This window comes from Rosa rugosa, chromosome 4 (genome assembly GCF_958449725.1).
Source record: "Rosa rugosa chromosome 4, drRosRugo1.1, whole genome shotgun sequence".
Classification (NCBI taxonomy): Eukaryota; Viridiplantae; Streptophyta; class Magnoliopsida; order Rosales; family Rosaceae; genus Rosa; species Rosa rugosa.
Genome location: NC_084823.1, coordinates 932,255 through 948,457, shown reverse-complemented (window position 1 = coordinate 948,457; position 16,203 = coordinate 932,255). Strand labels below are relative to the sequence as shown.

The 16,203-nt window shown below is 38.0% G+C and overlaps 3 protein-coding genes across 5 annotated transcripts; 1 reads left to right on the top strand and 2 right to left on the bottom strand.

Annotated features, from left to right (window-relative positions):
* The first annotated feature begins 16 nt into the window (after positions 1-16).
* LOC133742589 (histone-lysine N-methyltransferase EZA1) lies at positions 17-7,221 on the top strand. 3 transcript variants are annotated; one of them, XM_062170273.1, is made up of 16 exons: positions 17-142; positions 597-958; positions 1,064-1,228; positions 1,316-1,400; positions 1,500-1,649; positions 1,742-1,789; positions 1,968-2,039; positions 2,668-3,383; positions 3,805-3,955; positions 4,239-4,459; positions 5,095-5,226; positions 5,530-5,617; positions 5,730-5,777; positions 6,267-6,395; positions 6,496-6,573; positions 6,644-7,221. In XM_062170273.1, exons 1-16 carry the CDS (start codon positions 80-82, stop codon positions 6,830-6,832), a joined length of 2,697 nt encoding a protein of 898 aa, XP_062026257.1. In that variant the 5' UTR covers positions 17-79; the 3' UTR covers positions 6,833-7,221. The 3 variants fall into 3 exon arrangements, with proteins under 3 accessions (XP_062026257.1, XP_062026259.1, XP_062026258.1); XM_062170274.1 differs by lacking the exon at positions 17-142 and having other exon boundaries at positions 813-958; positions 1,059-1,228; XM_062170275.1 differs by lacking the exons at positions 6,267-6,395; positions 6,496-6,573; positions 6,644-7,221 and having other exon boundaries at positions 5,478-5,617.
* Positions 7,222-7,304: 83 nt separating this feature from the next.
* Positions 7,305-9,665, bottom strand: LOC133742590 (protein trichome birefringence-like 6). The gene is made up of 5 exons (XM_062170276.1): positions 8,706-9,665; positions 8,389-8,581; positions 8,111-8,301; positions 7,865-8,023; positions 7,305-7,768 (listed from the first exon to the last, which is right to left on the bottom strand). Exons 1-5 carry the CDS (start codon positions 9,413-9,415, stop codon positions 7,483-7,485), a joined length of 1,539 nt encoding a protein of 512 aa, XP_062026260.1. The 5' UTR covers positions 9,416-9,665; the 3' UTR covers positions 7,305-7,482.
* Positions 9,666-12,565: 2,900 nt separating this feature from the next.
* LOC133746524 (uncharacterized) lies at positions 12,566-14,925 on the bottom strand. Its single transcript, XM_062174694.1, has 2 exons — positions 14,327-14,925; positions 12,566-13,256 (listed from the first exon to the last, which is right to left on the bottom strand). Exons 1-2 carry the CDS (start codon positions 14,763-14,765, stop codon positions 12,709-12,711), a joined length of 987 nt encoding a protein of 328 aa, XP_062030678.1. The 5' UTR covers positions 14,766-14,925; the 3' UTR covers positions 12,566-12,708.
* Positions 14,926-16,203: the final 1,278 nt, after the last annotated feature.

The following is a 16,203-nucleotide window of genomic DNA, read 5'->3' as shown; positions in this document are numbered from 1 at the left end:
TGTCAATCCCAAAACAGTTTTATTACCTCCAGAGCCTTCCGTTTCTCACGCCTTTCTCTGGTGAGTCGCAGAGAGCAAAATGAGCGCAACCGCGCGAGGCGTGATGATGTCCAAAGCTGCCGACTCTGCAACTAAACTCAAAGTCAGTATCTCTCTCTCTAAATCTTTCCCTCTCCGATTGATCCTTCAATTTTTTTCTCTTTGAAATAAAAAAAAATTTAGATGCTTTTCATCAGAATTGGAATTTGTTCATGATCAAACAGCCATAAAACATTTATCTTTACAGAATCCAACTGCAGTTTGGATATGAAAGGAATGAAATTTCAGATTTCCCATTGTTAAAAATCATAGCTTGGAGCAATGCTTACTGAGATAATCAGCAGTTCACTGTTTTCTCTGCAGCCAATAAAGTAAAATCTAGTTTAGATGCTTTTGAGTTTCTTATTTATTTCAGTTTGGATATCAAAGAAAATGAATTTTTTTTTTTAGAATTTCTGATGTAGTTCTCTTTCTGTACGGCAAAAAGCTAGTAAAATTAAATTTTTGTATGATCTAAAATTCCTGAACTATGTATACTATTTGATTGATGTGGGCAGAGATCACATGGAGATGAATCAGGAGATACTGTAGGCTTGGCACAGAAGATGTATCAGCTTAAGAAGCAAATTCAAGCAGAGAGAGTGATGTCAGTGAAGGAGAAAATTGAGCAGAATAGGAAGAAGCTAGAAAGTTACGTTTCGGAAATATCGTCAGTAATTTCAAGAGAAAATGAGCCAAGTGGGAGCTCTAGATTGCTTAATTTAAGAATTCAACATCCTCCCTGCAGATTCAGTGGCTTTTCTAAGGGATTTGGTGACAAAGATTATAGTAATAATGAAGATGAGTTACTCTCATCAAGTATTGAGCTTCCAAAAGCTCACAAGATTGATCCTTATACAACTTGGATATGGTTGGACAGGTTTGGTACACGTTGCTTTAGCTCTAATTTTGTTTTTGGTGTTTCGGGATTAATGTGAATATGTTGCTTGTTTCTCCTATCTCAAATTTGTCTTTCACAGCACAGGAATCAGAGAATGGCTGAGGACCAATCAGTAGTTGGGAGGAGGCAAATTTACTACGATAAAGAACATGGCGTTGAAGCTCTAGTCTACAGTGACACTGATGATGAGATGACAGAACCTGAAGAAGTGAAACGTGCATTTTCTGGAGGAGAAGATCGAATTCTGTCGTAAGTTTAGATAAGCTTAACGACTATGTCTGCTTGTTAACTTGTCATATTCTGTGGTGTTTACTTTTTCTGCTTTGAATTTGGTAGGATGGCCTTTCAGGAGCATGGGACAGGAGAAGAAGTAATGAAAGCTGTGAGCCAGTTTATTGGAGCCACCACTTCGGAAATCCAGGTAGCTGGAATAAGATGTGTTTGCATGTTATGTTATGAAGGATAGTCATCAAGATTTTGGTGTCTAAGTTTTGTGGCATTATACAATCTGCACTTGCAGGAGCGGTACATTACAATTAAGGAGCGGGACTGTGAGAAACATGAATCAAAAGATTCTGGGGACTCTGGGTCAGATAAGCACATTTCTCTTGATAAGAGTCTCAGTGCTGCATTAGATTCTTTTGATAACCTTTTCTGTCGCCGTTGCCTGGTAAGGGTGTCATCAAAAATGGATTGTTAAAGTGAATCATTTGTATTGTGTTATTTGATGTAACTCTTGAGTGCCTTTTATCTATCCAACAGATATTTGATTGTCGTCTGCATGGCTGTTCTCAGCCTCTAATCTATCCTGTAAGCAGCAACATTATTCATATGTTTCACTTTACTCTGAATTTCATTTATTGTTTCAGTTACATTGGAAGAGACTTCGAGCCAGTGATACCTGTCACCTATCCTAATAGTTACCAATTATCTCACCCTCCCTCAAGCTGTTGATACTCTATATTTCGTTAAATGCTTTGTTTGACAGACTGAAAAGCAGTTGCATTGGTCAGAACATGATGAGGACGACAAACCTTGCAGTGATCAATGTTACCTTAGGGTACGACCATTCTTTCTTGATGTGTCAGTGGACATGATCTTTCTACTCCTGATTTTTTGTCTATGAACTTTCTGGTTTACAGCATTGTAGTCTCAGTTTAGTTTCATTTTGATTTTAAATGAAGAAACTTATAATTATGATGTTTTGAGGAATTTTATCAAACAAAGAATACTGGCAGGCACTGGATGCACTGATCTGTAAAATATTAGCTTTGACTTCCAGTGTTCTGTAATTGCTATCTAAGTTTTATATAGTTGTGTTAGTTCTTTTCCTTCTCTTGACTTCTATTAGTAGGGCAGTGTTAATCTAACGGTTCTTCATATCATGAACTTGTACAATTGAAATTCTCACTTTCAATTGATTTTTCCATGTTATAGACTGTGATGAATTAGACTGCTAAGATGCATAATCCAAACAGTTTGAGCCTGGCTGACTAAAACCATTTCTTTCTTCTTTTTTTTTGCTTTTTTTTTTCTAAATGGAATCTGGACATAGTTCTTTTTCAGCATTCTACTTTATATAGGGTGTATTTATCACAATTCTGATGATTCCTATGATCCATGTATTGTTTTGAGTTTTTGCCACAGTTCATGGGATATTGAAGTATGACTTCCAATCCTTCTTGCAGTTAAAGGCAGTTGACAACCCGCTGGAAGGTCCACATATTGATGCTCTGCGCAGGACAAATATAACAAAATCAGAGAGAGAAAGTGCTCCAGCATCATCCTTTAATGCTGAACAACTAAGTTCTCGTTGTAGTATGGACATCATACATGATGAAAGATACATTCCTGGAAAATCTGTGGTTGTCACTTCAGAAACTATTCATAGTTCAGATGTCAATACTGGAGCTTTAGGTTTGGATACAGATATGATGATGACTCACAATGAAAATTCAGGGAAACGGAAGGTCGTAATGTACACAGACAAAGTGGCACACGACCAAACTATAGTGCCGGATGATTTGCAGGGGTCTTGCAAGAAACAGAAGGGATTAGATGCCTTGCACATAGTAACTAGTACACCAATCCTGGTTCAAGATCACTTTACCAGTTCTGAACTTAAGAACTCAGATGGTGATTTACCCAATAAAAATGAACTTGAAATGCCCAACAACGAATGCACCAGACATACTTCAAAGGAACTTGTTTTTTTTGGTAGTTCTTCCTGTGAGGAATCTATGGACGATGTCAAAGATAAGCCAAAAGATGTAATAGAAGTACTGAAGCAACCATCCAAATCTACAGGAGGGCAAGTTGAAGGGCAGTGTAGTAGCAGCTCTGAATGGAAGGCAGTAGAGAAAGAATTATACATGAAGGGATTAGAGATATTTGGGAGAAACAGGTAGGCCTTTTTTTTTAATTGAAAACCATGTTATATGATCATTGACTTCAGCCTTCCTCTCCAGTACTTAGTCTTTGATTGTATCTCTTCATTATAATGAGATAACTACTGTGTTTTCTCTAAAGAAATGTTACCTGGACACTGTGTGCCCCAAAGGAAACTCTTTGGAAGAGAGCCAATTTGACACTTTGGAATATATGTCATCTTACAGAAGTCCATGTAGTCATCCTATGGACCAATTTGACATTATTTCCCTATTGCAACCATCCGAGTTGGTAGGGGAGTTTGAGTTTCGTAGAGAACACCTGCATAAGTTATGCAATATACTTTTGATCTTCCTAGTTTTGTTTGTTTTGTGTATATGGTTGTACTGTATCTTAGATTTGTTTCATTATTATAATGGGTAACTTATTTTCTGCAGTTGCCTTATAGCCAGGAACTTACTTTCTGGCTTCAGGACTTGCTTGGAAGTGTCCATGTTCATGCATGATGCTGAAGCTTCAATGCCTAACAGATCTGTAGTTGGATTTATGGAAGACAACGGAAACGGAATAGCTGATACGGATCAGAGTGTAAGCATCGAAGAACTTTTTGATTCCCTATTTTCTATAAGGTGATTGTAAGAATCCGTTTTGCCAACTAGGCCTGTGGAACTATTACTGACTTGAGCTAGCAGGCGTACCTTTCTGTTCATGTAATGACTGCATGAGTCTGTCGAATTTTATTCTCAAGTTGCTAGCCAATCTATGTTTGTCAGTTGACCGCTATTCTTTTACCATCCCCCAATATAGCCCAGTCAATTGATTCTGCAAACTAGAGTTACGCTTCTTTTACCTTCTATTTTACTTGTGTTAGGAACAAGAGATGCGGACAAAGTCACGATCATTTCGTAGAAGGGGCAAAGCACGGAGGCTTAAATATTCTTGGAAGTCTGCTGGTCATCCATCAGTCTGGAAAAGGATTGCTGATGGCAAAAACCAGTCCCGCAAACAATATATACCATGTGGATGCCAGTCTACATGTGGAAAGCAATGTTCTTGTCTGCAAAATGGAACCTGCTGCGAAAAATACTGTGGGTATGTTGGGTTTGTCTCTAATGTCCTTAACTGCTCATGCAAAGACATGCACAGAACTGGTGCTAAGATGCTTCATAATAGAAATCATAAGTTTAAATAAAATAAAAGTAATACTAACAATAATAACAATAGTTTGATAAGAAAAACCACAGCATATTGTATGTATTGTTGGATTTCATTTTCAGTCTAGTTTTGATGTGATATGTGTGTGGTTGAAAGTTGTGAGATATGAAATGTGAATTATATGAAAGGAATGATACATACAAGCTATATATTCATGCCTCATACAAGCTACCTGATTCAGATCTTGCCTCAACAAGGTTGGGGAAGAGATAAGATGGATATGAATGATAACCCGTTCTGCCAAACCTTTCAACTAAAATAAGAGGTTGAAGCTGCATCCTGAATTCTACATCAATTTATTTAGTGATGCTAAGCTTGATTTGTTCAAGGGTTTTTCTTTTTCTCAGCTTATAAGTTGCTTCAACTTTTTAAATGATCCCACTATGTGAGGTTTTGTAGCCGCAAAATGGAAGTTTTGTAGCTTAAATTTCCATTATGCTAGACAGTGAACCTATAAATGAGATGGTAAATGTTAATATGAAATTCTGACCCATTAACTCTTACATCTTCAGATGCTCAAAGAGCTGCAAAAATAGGTTCAGGGGATGCCACTGTGCAAAAAGTCAATGCAGAAGTCGGCAGTGCCCATGCTTTGCCGCAGATCGTGAATGTGACCCAGATGTCTGTCGCAATTGTTGGGTTAGGTAATGAGTTTTATATTTATACTGTTTCTTTGTCGAATTTGGATAGTCTATTCCTGCTGTTTACTGCAGAAAGATATGTCAAATTGCTGCTGTATATGGACCAGCTAGTTGAGCTGTGTGTAACCATGGATAGAGTTTTTAATCTGAGCTCAATCTTATCTTGAAAGGGTTCTTATTAAAGCCATTGTAGCTTCTCTTTGTTTTTTTTTTTTTTTTTTGAAATATGTAGTTATCCTTTTATGTCATTGCAGACTGTTTGTAATACCTTTGGTGGTGTTTTTGAATCTTGCATACTTGATGCAGTTGTGGGGACAGTTCACTAGGCGAGCCACCAAAACAGGGTGATAGTCAATGTGGAAACATGAGGCTTCTTCTAAGGCAACAACAAAGGGTGATCTTAGTGTATATTCAAAAAGTTGCTTGTGTGGTCTGCATAATTCACTTGGTGATTTATCATTGACTTCTTCTTCTTCTTCTTTTTTTTTCTTTTTTTTCTTTTTCAGATTCTCTTGGGTAAATCTGATGTTGCTGGATGGGGAGCCTTTTTAAAGGTTGGCAGATAAGTGCAGTTGTATTTGGCTTCATGCATAATCACACATATATATATAGAGGCCCGATCTACAGCGGACGTCCGCACTTCGCTAAAGTGTGGACGTCGACGCTTCTACGGCATTTCAGGCGGCGACGGCGGCTCGAGGCTTGCCGGACGGAGGCCGGAGGCATCGCAGACCGTTCTGGGCAGCGATTGAGGTCGGAGGAGATTGAGGTTGCAGGTTCTGGGCAGCAACCTGACCTGCAGCGCTGCAACCTCGTTGCCGGCGACTCCACCCGACTGCAGACTGGTCCGTCCGACCCATGGCCTCCGTCCAGCAAGCGGCGCCGCACCGCGCCGTCGTGGCCTGAGCAGAGCTGCAGCGTCGACGTCCGCACTTTAGCGAAAGTGCGGACGTCCTCTCTCGATCGGCTCCATGTGTGTGGGTGTGTGTGTGTATATATATATATATATCTACTTGTCACCAAATTGAATTATATGATTTCAGAACCCTGTAAACAAAAATGATTATCTTGGAGAATATACTGGTGAACTCATCTCCCATGAGGAAGCAGACAGACGTGGGAAGATTTACGATCGTGCAGACTCATCATTCCTTTTTGACTTGAATGATCAGGCAAGTGAAGATTGATGTTTTTGACATTGTGTATTCATGGGAAATATGTAATAGCTATAGCTTTACTCTGGGATATATCTCAAGTTTTACTTACTTACAGTGGGTCCTAGATGCTTACCGAAAAGGAGACAAGCTTAAATTTGCAAACCACTCGAAGAAACCTAACTGTCACGCAAAGGTATTTAAGGTTCACCGATCCTACTGTTTGATTAGTTATTAGTAGTTGAGCTGATTTGTGGCTTGCATAGGTAATGCTGGTGGCGGGAGATCACCGAGTAGGCATATTTGCCAAGGAGCATATTGATGCTGGTGAGGAGATCTTCTATGATTATTGTTATCCACCAGAAACAGAAATCCCATGGGCTCAAGCTGAGGGTACAAAGAGGGATGATTCATCTGTCTCCCAAGTCAGAGCGAAGAAACACCAATCTCACTGAATGGAAAATTGGCATGGCTTGGGATGTACATACTGAACATGAGACATATTTCGATTTTGGGGGTTTTTATACATGACAGCAGTTGAGAATTTTTTTGTAAGGAGGTATGCCAGCTGCTTCCCTGCCAGTTAAATTGGCTCTACATGTTGATATGATCAAGCCTGCTTCTTGACTTCAGAAAGATAAAGATCAGACAATAAGATACTATGGAAATAAGGCTCATTTTATAAATTTGGGAAGCAATAAGCTAGAAATTCTTCTAGCAGTTTGATATTATACTTGTGTCAATCCCAATCATCTCGTACAAGCATGTCATCATGGTGATAAATGGAATTGCTTTGTAAAAATTTCTTTATAGAAAAAGAAAAACCTCAGATTTGCTTTACTTATATTTATATTGATGAAACAGAAAGAGCCTTCAATTTGACATTTAAATAATAAATACCCAGAAGTTGGACCTCACTTTAGCTGTAGGTAAAGATAGTCATGCATGCAGGGTTAATTGATGAATTTCTTATAAGAACTACAAAAGTTTCAAACATTCTCCTCGCTTGCATTTCCAGGTCGCTCTCATTACAAGCTAGCTATAAGAAATAATGAAAGAATTAAAGTATTTACAATTTAGAAAAATCGTAAGCGGTAACTCTCAGTTACTGCAAATGAGCATACAACAACTCATTCCACACATCAGGAATGCCAGGAAGACACCAATGACTGCAGTCTTGACTGCCTGAGGCTGATTTTCTTCCATATATAGATGGATGACCGTCTATTCTATATTCTGATAATCCAGTTATGTTCAAGAATGTGATGGGAGTTTTCATCTGCTTTATGACCTCCTCTGCAATCACATTTTTCTCACTAGAAGAAGCACCTAAAGTGTCAAGTGGTTTAGTAGCTTCCTTACAACTCCCGCCTGAATTCCATTGACCTCCCCTGTTTAAATGGATTGCATTAAAAACCACTCAGAAAATGTTGTTTGAAATTACCCTAGTATAGAGTTTATGCAGCATGTAATCTAACAAGGCAAACCTGAAATGGGATGGTGCTGAACTACGAAAGAAAACTCGGGTTCTGCGTGGGTTGATGTATCTATCAACCCATGAAGCCCAGGTCATCAAAGATTTTCTGAAAGCTGTGGAAACATCAAGCCTTGGATGAACTTGGCCGCCTTCTTGGTAGTAATTAATCCTGCTATCAACTCCAAATGTCATCATACAACTGAAAATAAATAAAATCTCACGACACTGAGCTTAATAGATCAAAAAAGGGACTGACCCAGCTTTAGTTTTATAATGAGACCACCAATGTGCAGTGTTGAATATCAAAATATCAGCTCCTCTCCATCTAGATGAACCATGATCAATTGCATCAATTCTCAAGATTTGCTTCCTCTTCTGCCCTACTCTTGCCTTGCCTTCATGAACTAAGAAATGGCTCACATAATATTCAACAGTACACTTGTAATCCTGTGATAAGAAAACAACTTCAGAATTGAATCCTAAATAGCTTGCAAATGAAAAGATAAGAAAGAAGGGTCATATATGTAGAATTACCACAAATCTAAAACTGTAATTTCCCTTTCCTTTGGTGATTCTGCGCCTGTGAGTCTCATAGACCTTGTTTGGATCTTTTATTGCTCCCATTAACATGCACAACATGGATTCCCATTGATTTCTGTTGATTGAATCACCCACAAAAACTAGTCTCTTCCCTCTTATTAGCTCCAGCATCTTTGTTGCATTGAACCTGTACCACACCAAAAGTACTCAACTTTTAAGTCTTTAACATTGCAATCAAACCACATTGTGACTAAACCAAACTACCATGCTTTAAAAGCTCATCACAACTAAATGATTGAAGTAGAAAGTACCTTGGAATTTCACAATCTTGGGGTTGCCATCTCCACTTCATGTAGTCTTTATCTAATCTCCCATTGCCCTGACAATTAAAACCTTCATCTATCAAAGGACACGAACCATTTGTGTACAAAGGATAGCTCTCATCATAAACCCACCTCCCTCTTGTAAAATCACATACTCCATTTTTTCTCTTATCTTCAACCTTCCCACTTCTTGAAATTTCAATCTTTTCAAATGCAGTTGCTTCAGTCTTGTTCTCTTCAATCTTCTTACTACTGCTCGAGACTAATTCAATCTTTTCCACTTCTTCTGCTCTCACAGTTTGCTCTACTTGTGCCAATGCTGTGAAATTACCATCCATCCCACCACCGCCTTTCTCTTCTTCATGTGGTGCCACTCTGGATTCATTAAGAAGTGAAATCCCAGCAGACCCAGAAGCATTTTCAGGTTTGCTCAAATGGGTGGTCTTCAAGATTGAATCTTTGAGACCATTTAAGGGTAAGTTTCCACTGAAACCAGTTAAGGACTGAACGGTTGTGGGTCTGAAACCCAAAACGAATGAGGACTTGTTGAACTGGAGATGGACTTGTTGGGGAACTGAAGGGGTGGCTTTGATTAGCCAAGTGGTGAAGAAAGTGAGGAAGATGAAAGAGGAGAAGATTGTGAAAGAGAAAACCAAGAATCTGGTGGGTTTCAGTGAGAAGCTTCTCTGCCTCTCCATAACTGAGTCTATTAATTTCCCAGTTGTGAAGTGAGAGTGAGAAACAGAGAAAGAGTGGGAAATATACACACTTCTCAAAGTCAATAAGAGAGTTGGGTGAGAATAAGAATTAGGTAAAATGGCAAGGCATGCATTAGACTATCAGAGCAAGTTTTCCGGTAGTGTTAATCTGATAATGTGAGTATGTCGGAGTGGAAAATGCTAAAGAAAGCAGAGCAGTTGCTAACCGCGGAAGTGGGTTGTTAAACAAAGAAAGTAGATGATTTTCTGTACTATATCTATATTATAGTCTTTATTCTGAATAGACTACGCAACCGGCCGAATGGGCACCAGACGAAATGATGAATAATGCGTGTAAAATGACATGCATACCCTTTGGAGTTCATTGGAATCAGATGATCGGAGAAGGGATCGGCGAAATACTTTTTCAAAGTAATCGAAATTTTTTTGAAGGGACACAGTCACACACATAGATCAGAAAATGAGAAGGCCATGAACGTTGCTTTATCGTGGCAACTATTTAGCTAGCTTATGAACTCGGTATTCTTCTCAACTCTTTTTTCTTTTATCCTAATTATTAGGTAAAAAGTTATACTCTTCTTCAACTAAAAAATAAGAGACTGAGTTATCATTTGAACTTGAAGTATGTAACTTTGTTGAACTTTCACTATTCCTTAAAATTATAACTCTCATTGGAATCAGATGATCGGAGAAGGGATCGGCGAAATACTTTTTCAAAGTAATCGAAATTTTTTTGAAGGGACACAGTCACACACATAGATCAGAAAATGAGAAGGCCATGGACGTTGCTTTATCGTGGCAACTATTTAGCTAGCTTATGAATTCGGTATTCTTCTCAACTCTTTTTTCTTTTATCAAAATTATTAGGTAAGAAGTTATACTCTTCTTCAACTAAAAAATAAGAGACTGAGTTATCATTTGAATTAGTTACATTTGTTGAACTTTCACTATTCCTTAAAATTATAACTCTCATTATGCACTTGAAACAGATATATAACAAACAATTCTGATACCATGTTAGACTATTACTATACGCACTTAAAAAAATTAAAGTAACTCAATCAATTGATACTCGAAGCTTTTAATTTTGTTCTGGCATTCATATATATATATATATATATTCTTAAAAACTAATGCTTAACGAGGTCCTCCTTTACTTGACACTTTCACCATTGTACTAATTGAATCTGCTTCCCTTGCAAGGCATGCACTATTACTTGATCTTTCAAGAATGTAAATCACGAAAACAAAGGGGGTATAATGTCTTTATGAAAAGCATATGGCAGGAAAGTAAATCTGAGGAACATCATGGTGAGGTCGTGTGGTACGTTAGTACGTAAAGGGGAAATGGTGTCCACAGAAAGCAATAAATGCCAGATAAAATAAAATTGAGAATGTGAGAGATTGAGATTCCAATCTAATCCTTAATTGCTAGCTCGTGACAAATTTGCCGTTATCATCATCCTGAGCTGTATGTAATATGCATGGATCTTAACGCTGTAACCGATTTTCCCTTCCCTTTTGGTGGAAACCCCATTATCTTTTCTATACAAGTCTCGTACTTTCTTTCAATGGTTCTTAGGTTACAACTCACATGTTGTCACGTAGCAAGAGAAGCAATTATTCCATCTTTGTAGGTAGCTTGTCTTTGTGTTAAAACTTCCAAGTGTTGGACTACCTAATGCGTGCCAAGTTCTAGTTCGTGAAGGTTAGTGCTTCACTAACGAAACTTTGTTGCTGACTCTATTGCTAATTTTGCCCTCTCTTTGGACACGAGATTGGAAATAACTATCTCCGATGATCCGCGTTCCTCTACCGAGCATCTCTTTTCCTTTCTTATTTTGGTCAATAGTGAAATTCGTTGAAGACAGAGAGCAATACACGGGAGGTAGTCTTTCATAATTTACTTGTGTTGTTTTGATGTAGTCATTTCTTATTTTAGGTTTTCTAGTTTATTTTGGATTTGTTTTGTTTTAATCCGTGGGCTTTAGGGTTTCATTGTTAGTCGCCCTAGGGTTTCTTTTCCCATATATAAGCAACCTTAAACGGCTGCAGAAATATCTTTTATCATATTTATCAATCAAAATTGAGAGTTTTCTCTTTTATCTCTGGTGGACTCCAGAATTATGTCTTTTAGGGTTTATCGCTTGTAAACCCCGTTACTTCCGCCCGCGTCAGTAAAAACTAGCCTAAAAATACTAAATCACGAATCGGATAATTAAGGCGATACATTTTGGCCTAAATTTGATAGAGCTCACTAAAGTGAGTCTTGAAGATCTCGTCGTTCCCATTCCGGAAAGGTATCATGCATCTCAAACGGACATTCTGGCCAAAAGTTAGTCAAATCTGATTCAAAATCAAAACCTGACTTTTTGTACGAGTAACTCGAAAGGTCCAAAACCAAATCTTCTTGAATATTCCAGCGGCTAATAATCTCATTACGCGTGAGTTACCTATTTTCCAATCACTCTTCTTGATTCTACGCCGCTTCTTTGCTTTTATGGTTTTTCAGCTCAATTGGGTCTATTCTCGTCCTACATCAAAGAGAAGCAATTATTCCATCTTTGTAGGTAGCTTGTCTTTGTGTTAAAACTTCCAAGTGTTGGACTACCTAATGCGTGCCAAGTTCTAGTTCGTGAAGGTTAGTGCTTCACTAACGAAACTTTGTTGCTGACTCTATTGCTAATTTTGCCCTCTCTTTGGACACGAGATTGGAAATAACTATCTCCGATGATCCGCGTTCCTCTACCGAGCAGGCGAGCATCTCTTTTCCTTTCTTATTTTGGTCAATAGTGAAATTCGTTGAAGACAGAGAGCAATACACGGGAGGTAGTCTTTCATAATTCACTTGTGTTGTTTTGATGTAGTCATTTCTTATCTTTGCCCTTGGGCCTCCAAAACAATGACCAAAATATAAGGATATTTGGGACACTAAAAGAATGTAGAAGAGCACAAGCCCAGACATCTCACACATAAAAACCAAGCCCATTTTTATCCTCTCCAAGAAAGAAGATGTTTTTCTTTGGAAGAAGTTTTCCTTTTGCTTTTCTCCCCTTCACTAGTTCTTCTCTTTTTCCTCCTCTTTGCTGTGCAGGAAAACAACTAAAAGAGAGAACATGAGACGCAATATAAGAAAAACAAATGCTCTGAAAACATTGAAGATTCATGGAGTCATAGAGATGTGGTCTGTTACTGATACATGAATCAAAGTAAAATTACGCAGACAACAACAGCAAGTAATCTACATTTGATTTAGAGTTCTTTTTTTCGTTTTAAGCAGAAAAGACTGCCTCAACAATGGCATGCTTCTTCTTAGGGTATCCCATGGCAACCATGTGGTTGAGATACACCTTCCCGTCCTTAACAGTTGCTGCTGTGGCCAACCGATGCTTAGGCCCTGAGAACTTTCCAACAACTGAAGCCGTCTCCCACCCATCAGTGCTCTCCACTAGTCTACCAGATGGGTTCCCAGCAACTACAATCTGCGTTGGAGATAGTAGCTCTAGACCATCTCCAAATTTTAGCGAACCTTCAACGACCTTAATTTGCTTCACTTCGTCTCCCTTTGATATGTCGATCTTGAACAAATTGCCGCTGAAAGTGTGAATAACAATCAAGTATCCATCTGGGTGGTAAACGATTCCATTTAGGCCAACAATGGCTTTGTACCACTCTTTTGGAGTGAAGAGAGGACTTTTGATAGTTGATAGGAACTTGCCATCCACTCCAACCTTCCAAATAAAACTGCCTGTGCAATCTGTCACGTATGCATTACCTTCTGAATCGACTGCAACATCATCTGCGAATGCTTTTGGATCACCTATATCACACCACAGAACAAGGAAAATACAATTAATTAGTCTATAAATTAAGCACAGCTGTCCTTACATATTACAGAATACAGATTGCAATCGATGGTCATGATTTGACATTAGCATTCAAGAATGGGGCTCGGGGTATCAAACAATATTTGAAAAAAAAATATATACGATAGAATCTTGTCTTCCTTTCCGACTTCCAACTCAGTTGGTGAGCCATCCAAAGAGGACTTTGGAATTTCTTAAACTGAGTGGTGAGAGTACATTAGATAGTATAACAGTTTAACCATAGTCTACCCACAAATATTGACCAAAGTCAGAGATGGACAGCCAGGTTTAATTAAATTGAATGTTTTCTAGATTTACTACGAATATTTTTTGTTCTCAGGGCTTACAGTTTTCACTACCTGCAGTAAATATACAAAATGAAAAAAGAACAAAAAATCTAGTCACAAGTTGCACAAAGTTCTTTATACATATGCTTCAAGTGATACTGACAAGCCCATGCTTATGCCTCGTGAATTAGAAAAAACCCCCACGTCGACTATGTTATTAAAACAGATTACAGGTGTACCTATACGTGTGGCATTTATTAATTTGATCAATTATTAAATTAATTGATACCTGATGTACCAGAATAACTTAATTTGTCTAGACAATAACATAAAGTCATGTTTAACGGGTAGGCTTGTAGCTACATTATAACAATTGTCCTCTGGTGGGTGGCAAGTTTAGACCATGAAACTCAAGAACAATTTCCAGATATCTAACTTCAGTAATAGTCAAACTCAAATCAAGACTCAAGAGCTTAAAAGACTTAATCCTTCTTTTCCCATATTACACCGACATACCCAAGAACCTTTTTTTTTTTTTTTTTTTTTTGTATGAATAGCTAACCAACTTGGTTATACTGTACTCATATATCTGAACCATAGAAACCTACACGTATTGCATTTTTCTATTTCAACAAATTATGTCCAAACTTTTCACCATATATACTCGTTTTTATACTCTCTTTACATAAAATAAAAAAGTCGAAGAATAATACAAGTTTACTAAGAACTGGACTTACTTGGGCCGCTGAGCTGGGTGAGGAAGAGGCGGTTCCACGTGGAGAGGTCGTACGCGGCGAGGGCGCTGTAGCGGTTGCCCATGACGTCAGCGGTGGCGACGAGGAGGCGGTTCCTGGGGCGGTCGATGACGAATCCGAGGGAAGCGTTTTTGGCCAAGTCTACGTGTTTGACTAAGGGGAGCTCCTCGAGAACAGCGCCGGGGGTGTGATCGTCGGGGACGGGAATCTGGCCGATGCCGCCGTCCATGAAGGAGACGAGGAAGCGACGGTTGAGATCGTCCCACTTGGCGCACTCGCGGAACCAGCCGGCGGAGTGGTAGTGGTAGACGTGGGTGGTGGGGGCGGCGCGCTCGAGGGAGATGAGGTAGGCGACGGGGACGGCGGAGAGTAAGAAGAAGAGCAAGAGGCATCTGGGAGAACAGCACCAGCAGAGCGCCATTTTTGGAGTCGAGAGTTAACTCTTGTGTTTGGTTGGATTTGGGTGGAGAGTGAGAAACTGAAGAGAGTTCTGATACGAAGTGCCCGAAATGGGGGGGCTATTTCATCTTATGAATGAATTTTGGTGAAAACAACGAGGTTTGTTATTTTATATCATTTAATTTTCACACGTTAATGTCACTTCCTTACTAATATAAAAGAAATAAATAACAACCAAGCTTTATGGAAAACAGAAAAGATGATTTTTTTATATTTATGTATCTATATGAGATTTGAATTTGTAATATCTACGGTATTAATTTTAGCTGATTAATAAGTCACGGTTCACTGATAAATAAATTTCAAAATATATATGATCAAATTTGAATTTATAATAAATTTTTATTAATATTTTATATCATTCCATTTAAATGTATATATGTCAAATATTTCGCTTAAAAGATGTACTCAAACTCTGAAATGAAAATGTTTTAGTGATATTGTGCGATGAATTTACACAAGAGAATCCAAAGTCAAAATAAGAAAATATGTTTTTCATGGAGGTTCAATAATTATATGCTTCGCACTTGGCTACCCAACATTTGCTAAGATGGTTAATGAAAGTCATCTATTGACTTATAAATTGAACTACTTACAATATGAGCGTAAATGTTCATTTAAAAAATCTAAAACAAAAAGTTTTGCTGGCATGATACAATTTTCTTTGACAAAAGAAAAAGTAGACGCAAAAAGAAAATACTTAATCATTGTTTAGTGTATGATTTGATTTTGTTGGTTAAATATTCACATGTACATGTCTTGAATGATAAAAGAAAAAAATATCGCCTAATGTCTTGTCCTAAAGTGCGCGGTGGATTCACAAAACTAGTTTATTAGCATCCCCACTATAGAAATACAAAACAAAATTGTCTTGTTGCGTGCTTGTATTACTAAAACACCAACTTTCTTCTTGTATCATTCAAAATATTTGATGATGGGCTGCTTTCGTTTTGTGCTTCTTTTTAACCTATAACAATTTTGCTTCATATATTTATTCAATCAATTTTACAAATCGCAAGCTCTGGTTGTTAAGAAGCACTTAGGTTTGGGTAGCTCACCCATTGACTATCACCTCGCCTGCCACATACGACCATTGACTCATTTGCATCACATCATAAACATTAAGCTAAGTAAGAATAGATCATACTTTTTTTCTTTTTTCTTTTATGGAATGAAAATAAAAATCGACATTTGCTTCATGTCGGTTTTTTCTTTCTTTTTAAATTCTAATTTTAATTTGTAAGATTAAGAGATAGTTACTTCTCAAAAAGTAGCCAAGTAGCCGACTCATAGAGATCACAAAGATGAAACATTTTTTTTTTTTTTAGAGAAATAGGTCAGCCCTTTCATTAAGTTCAGCAAGCAGTACAAAAACGAAACACCCCTATGGGGTCGACAGA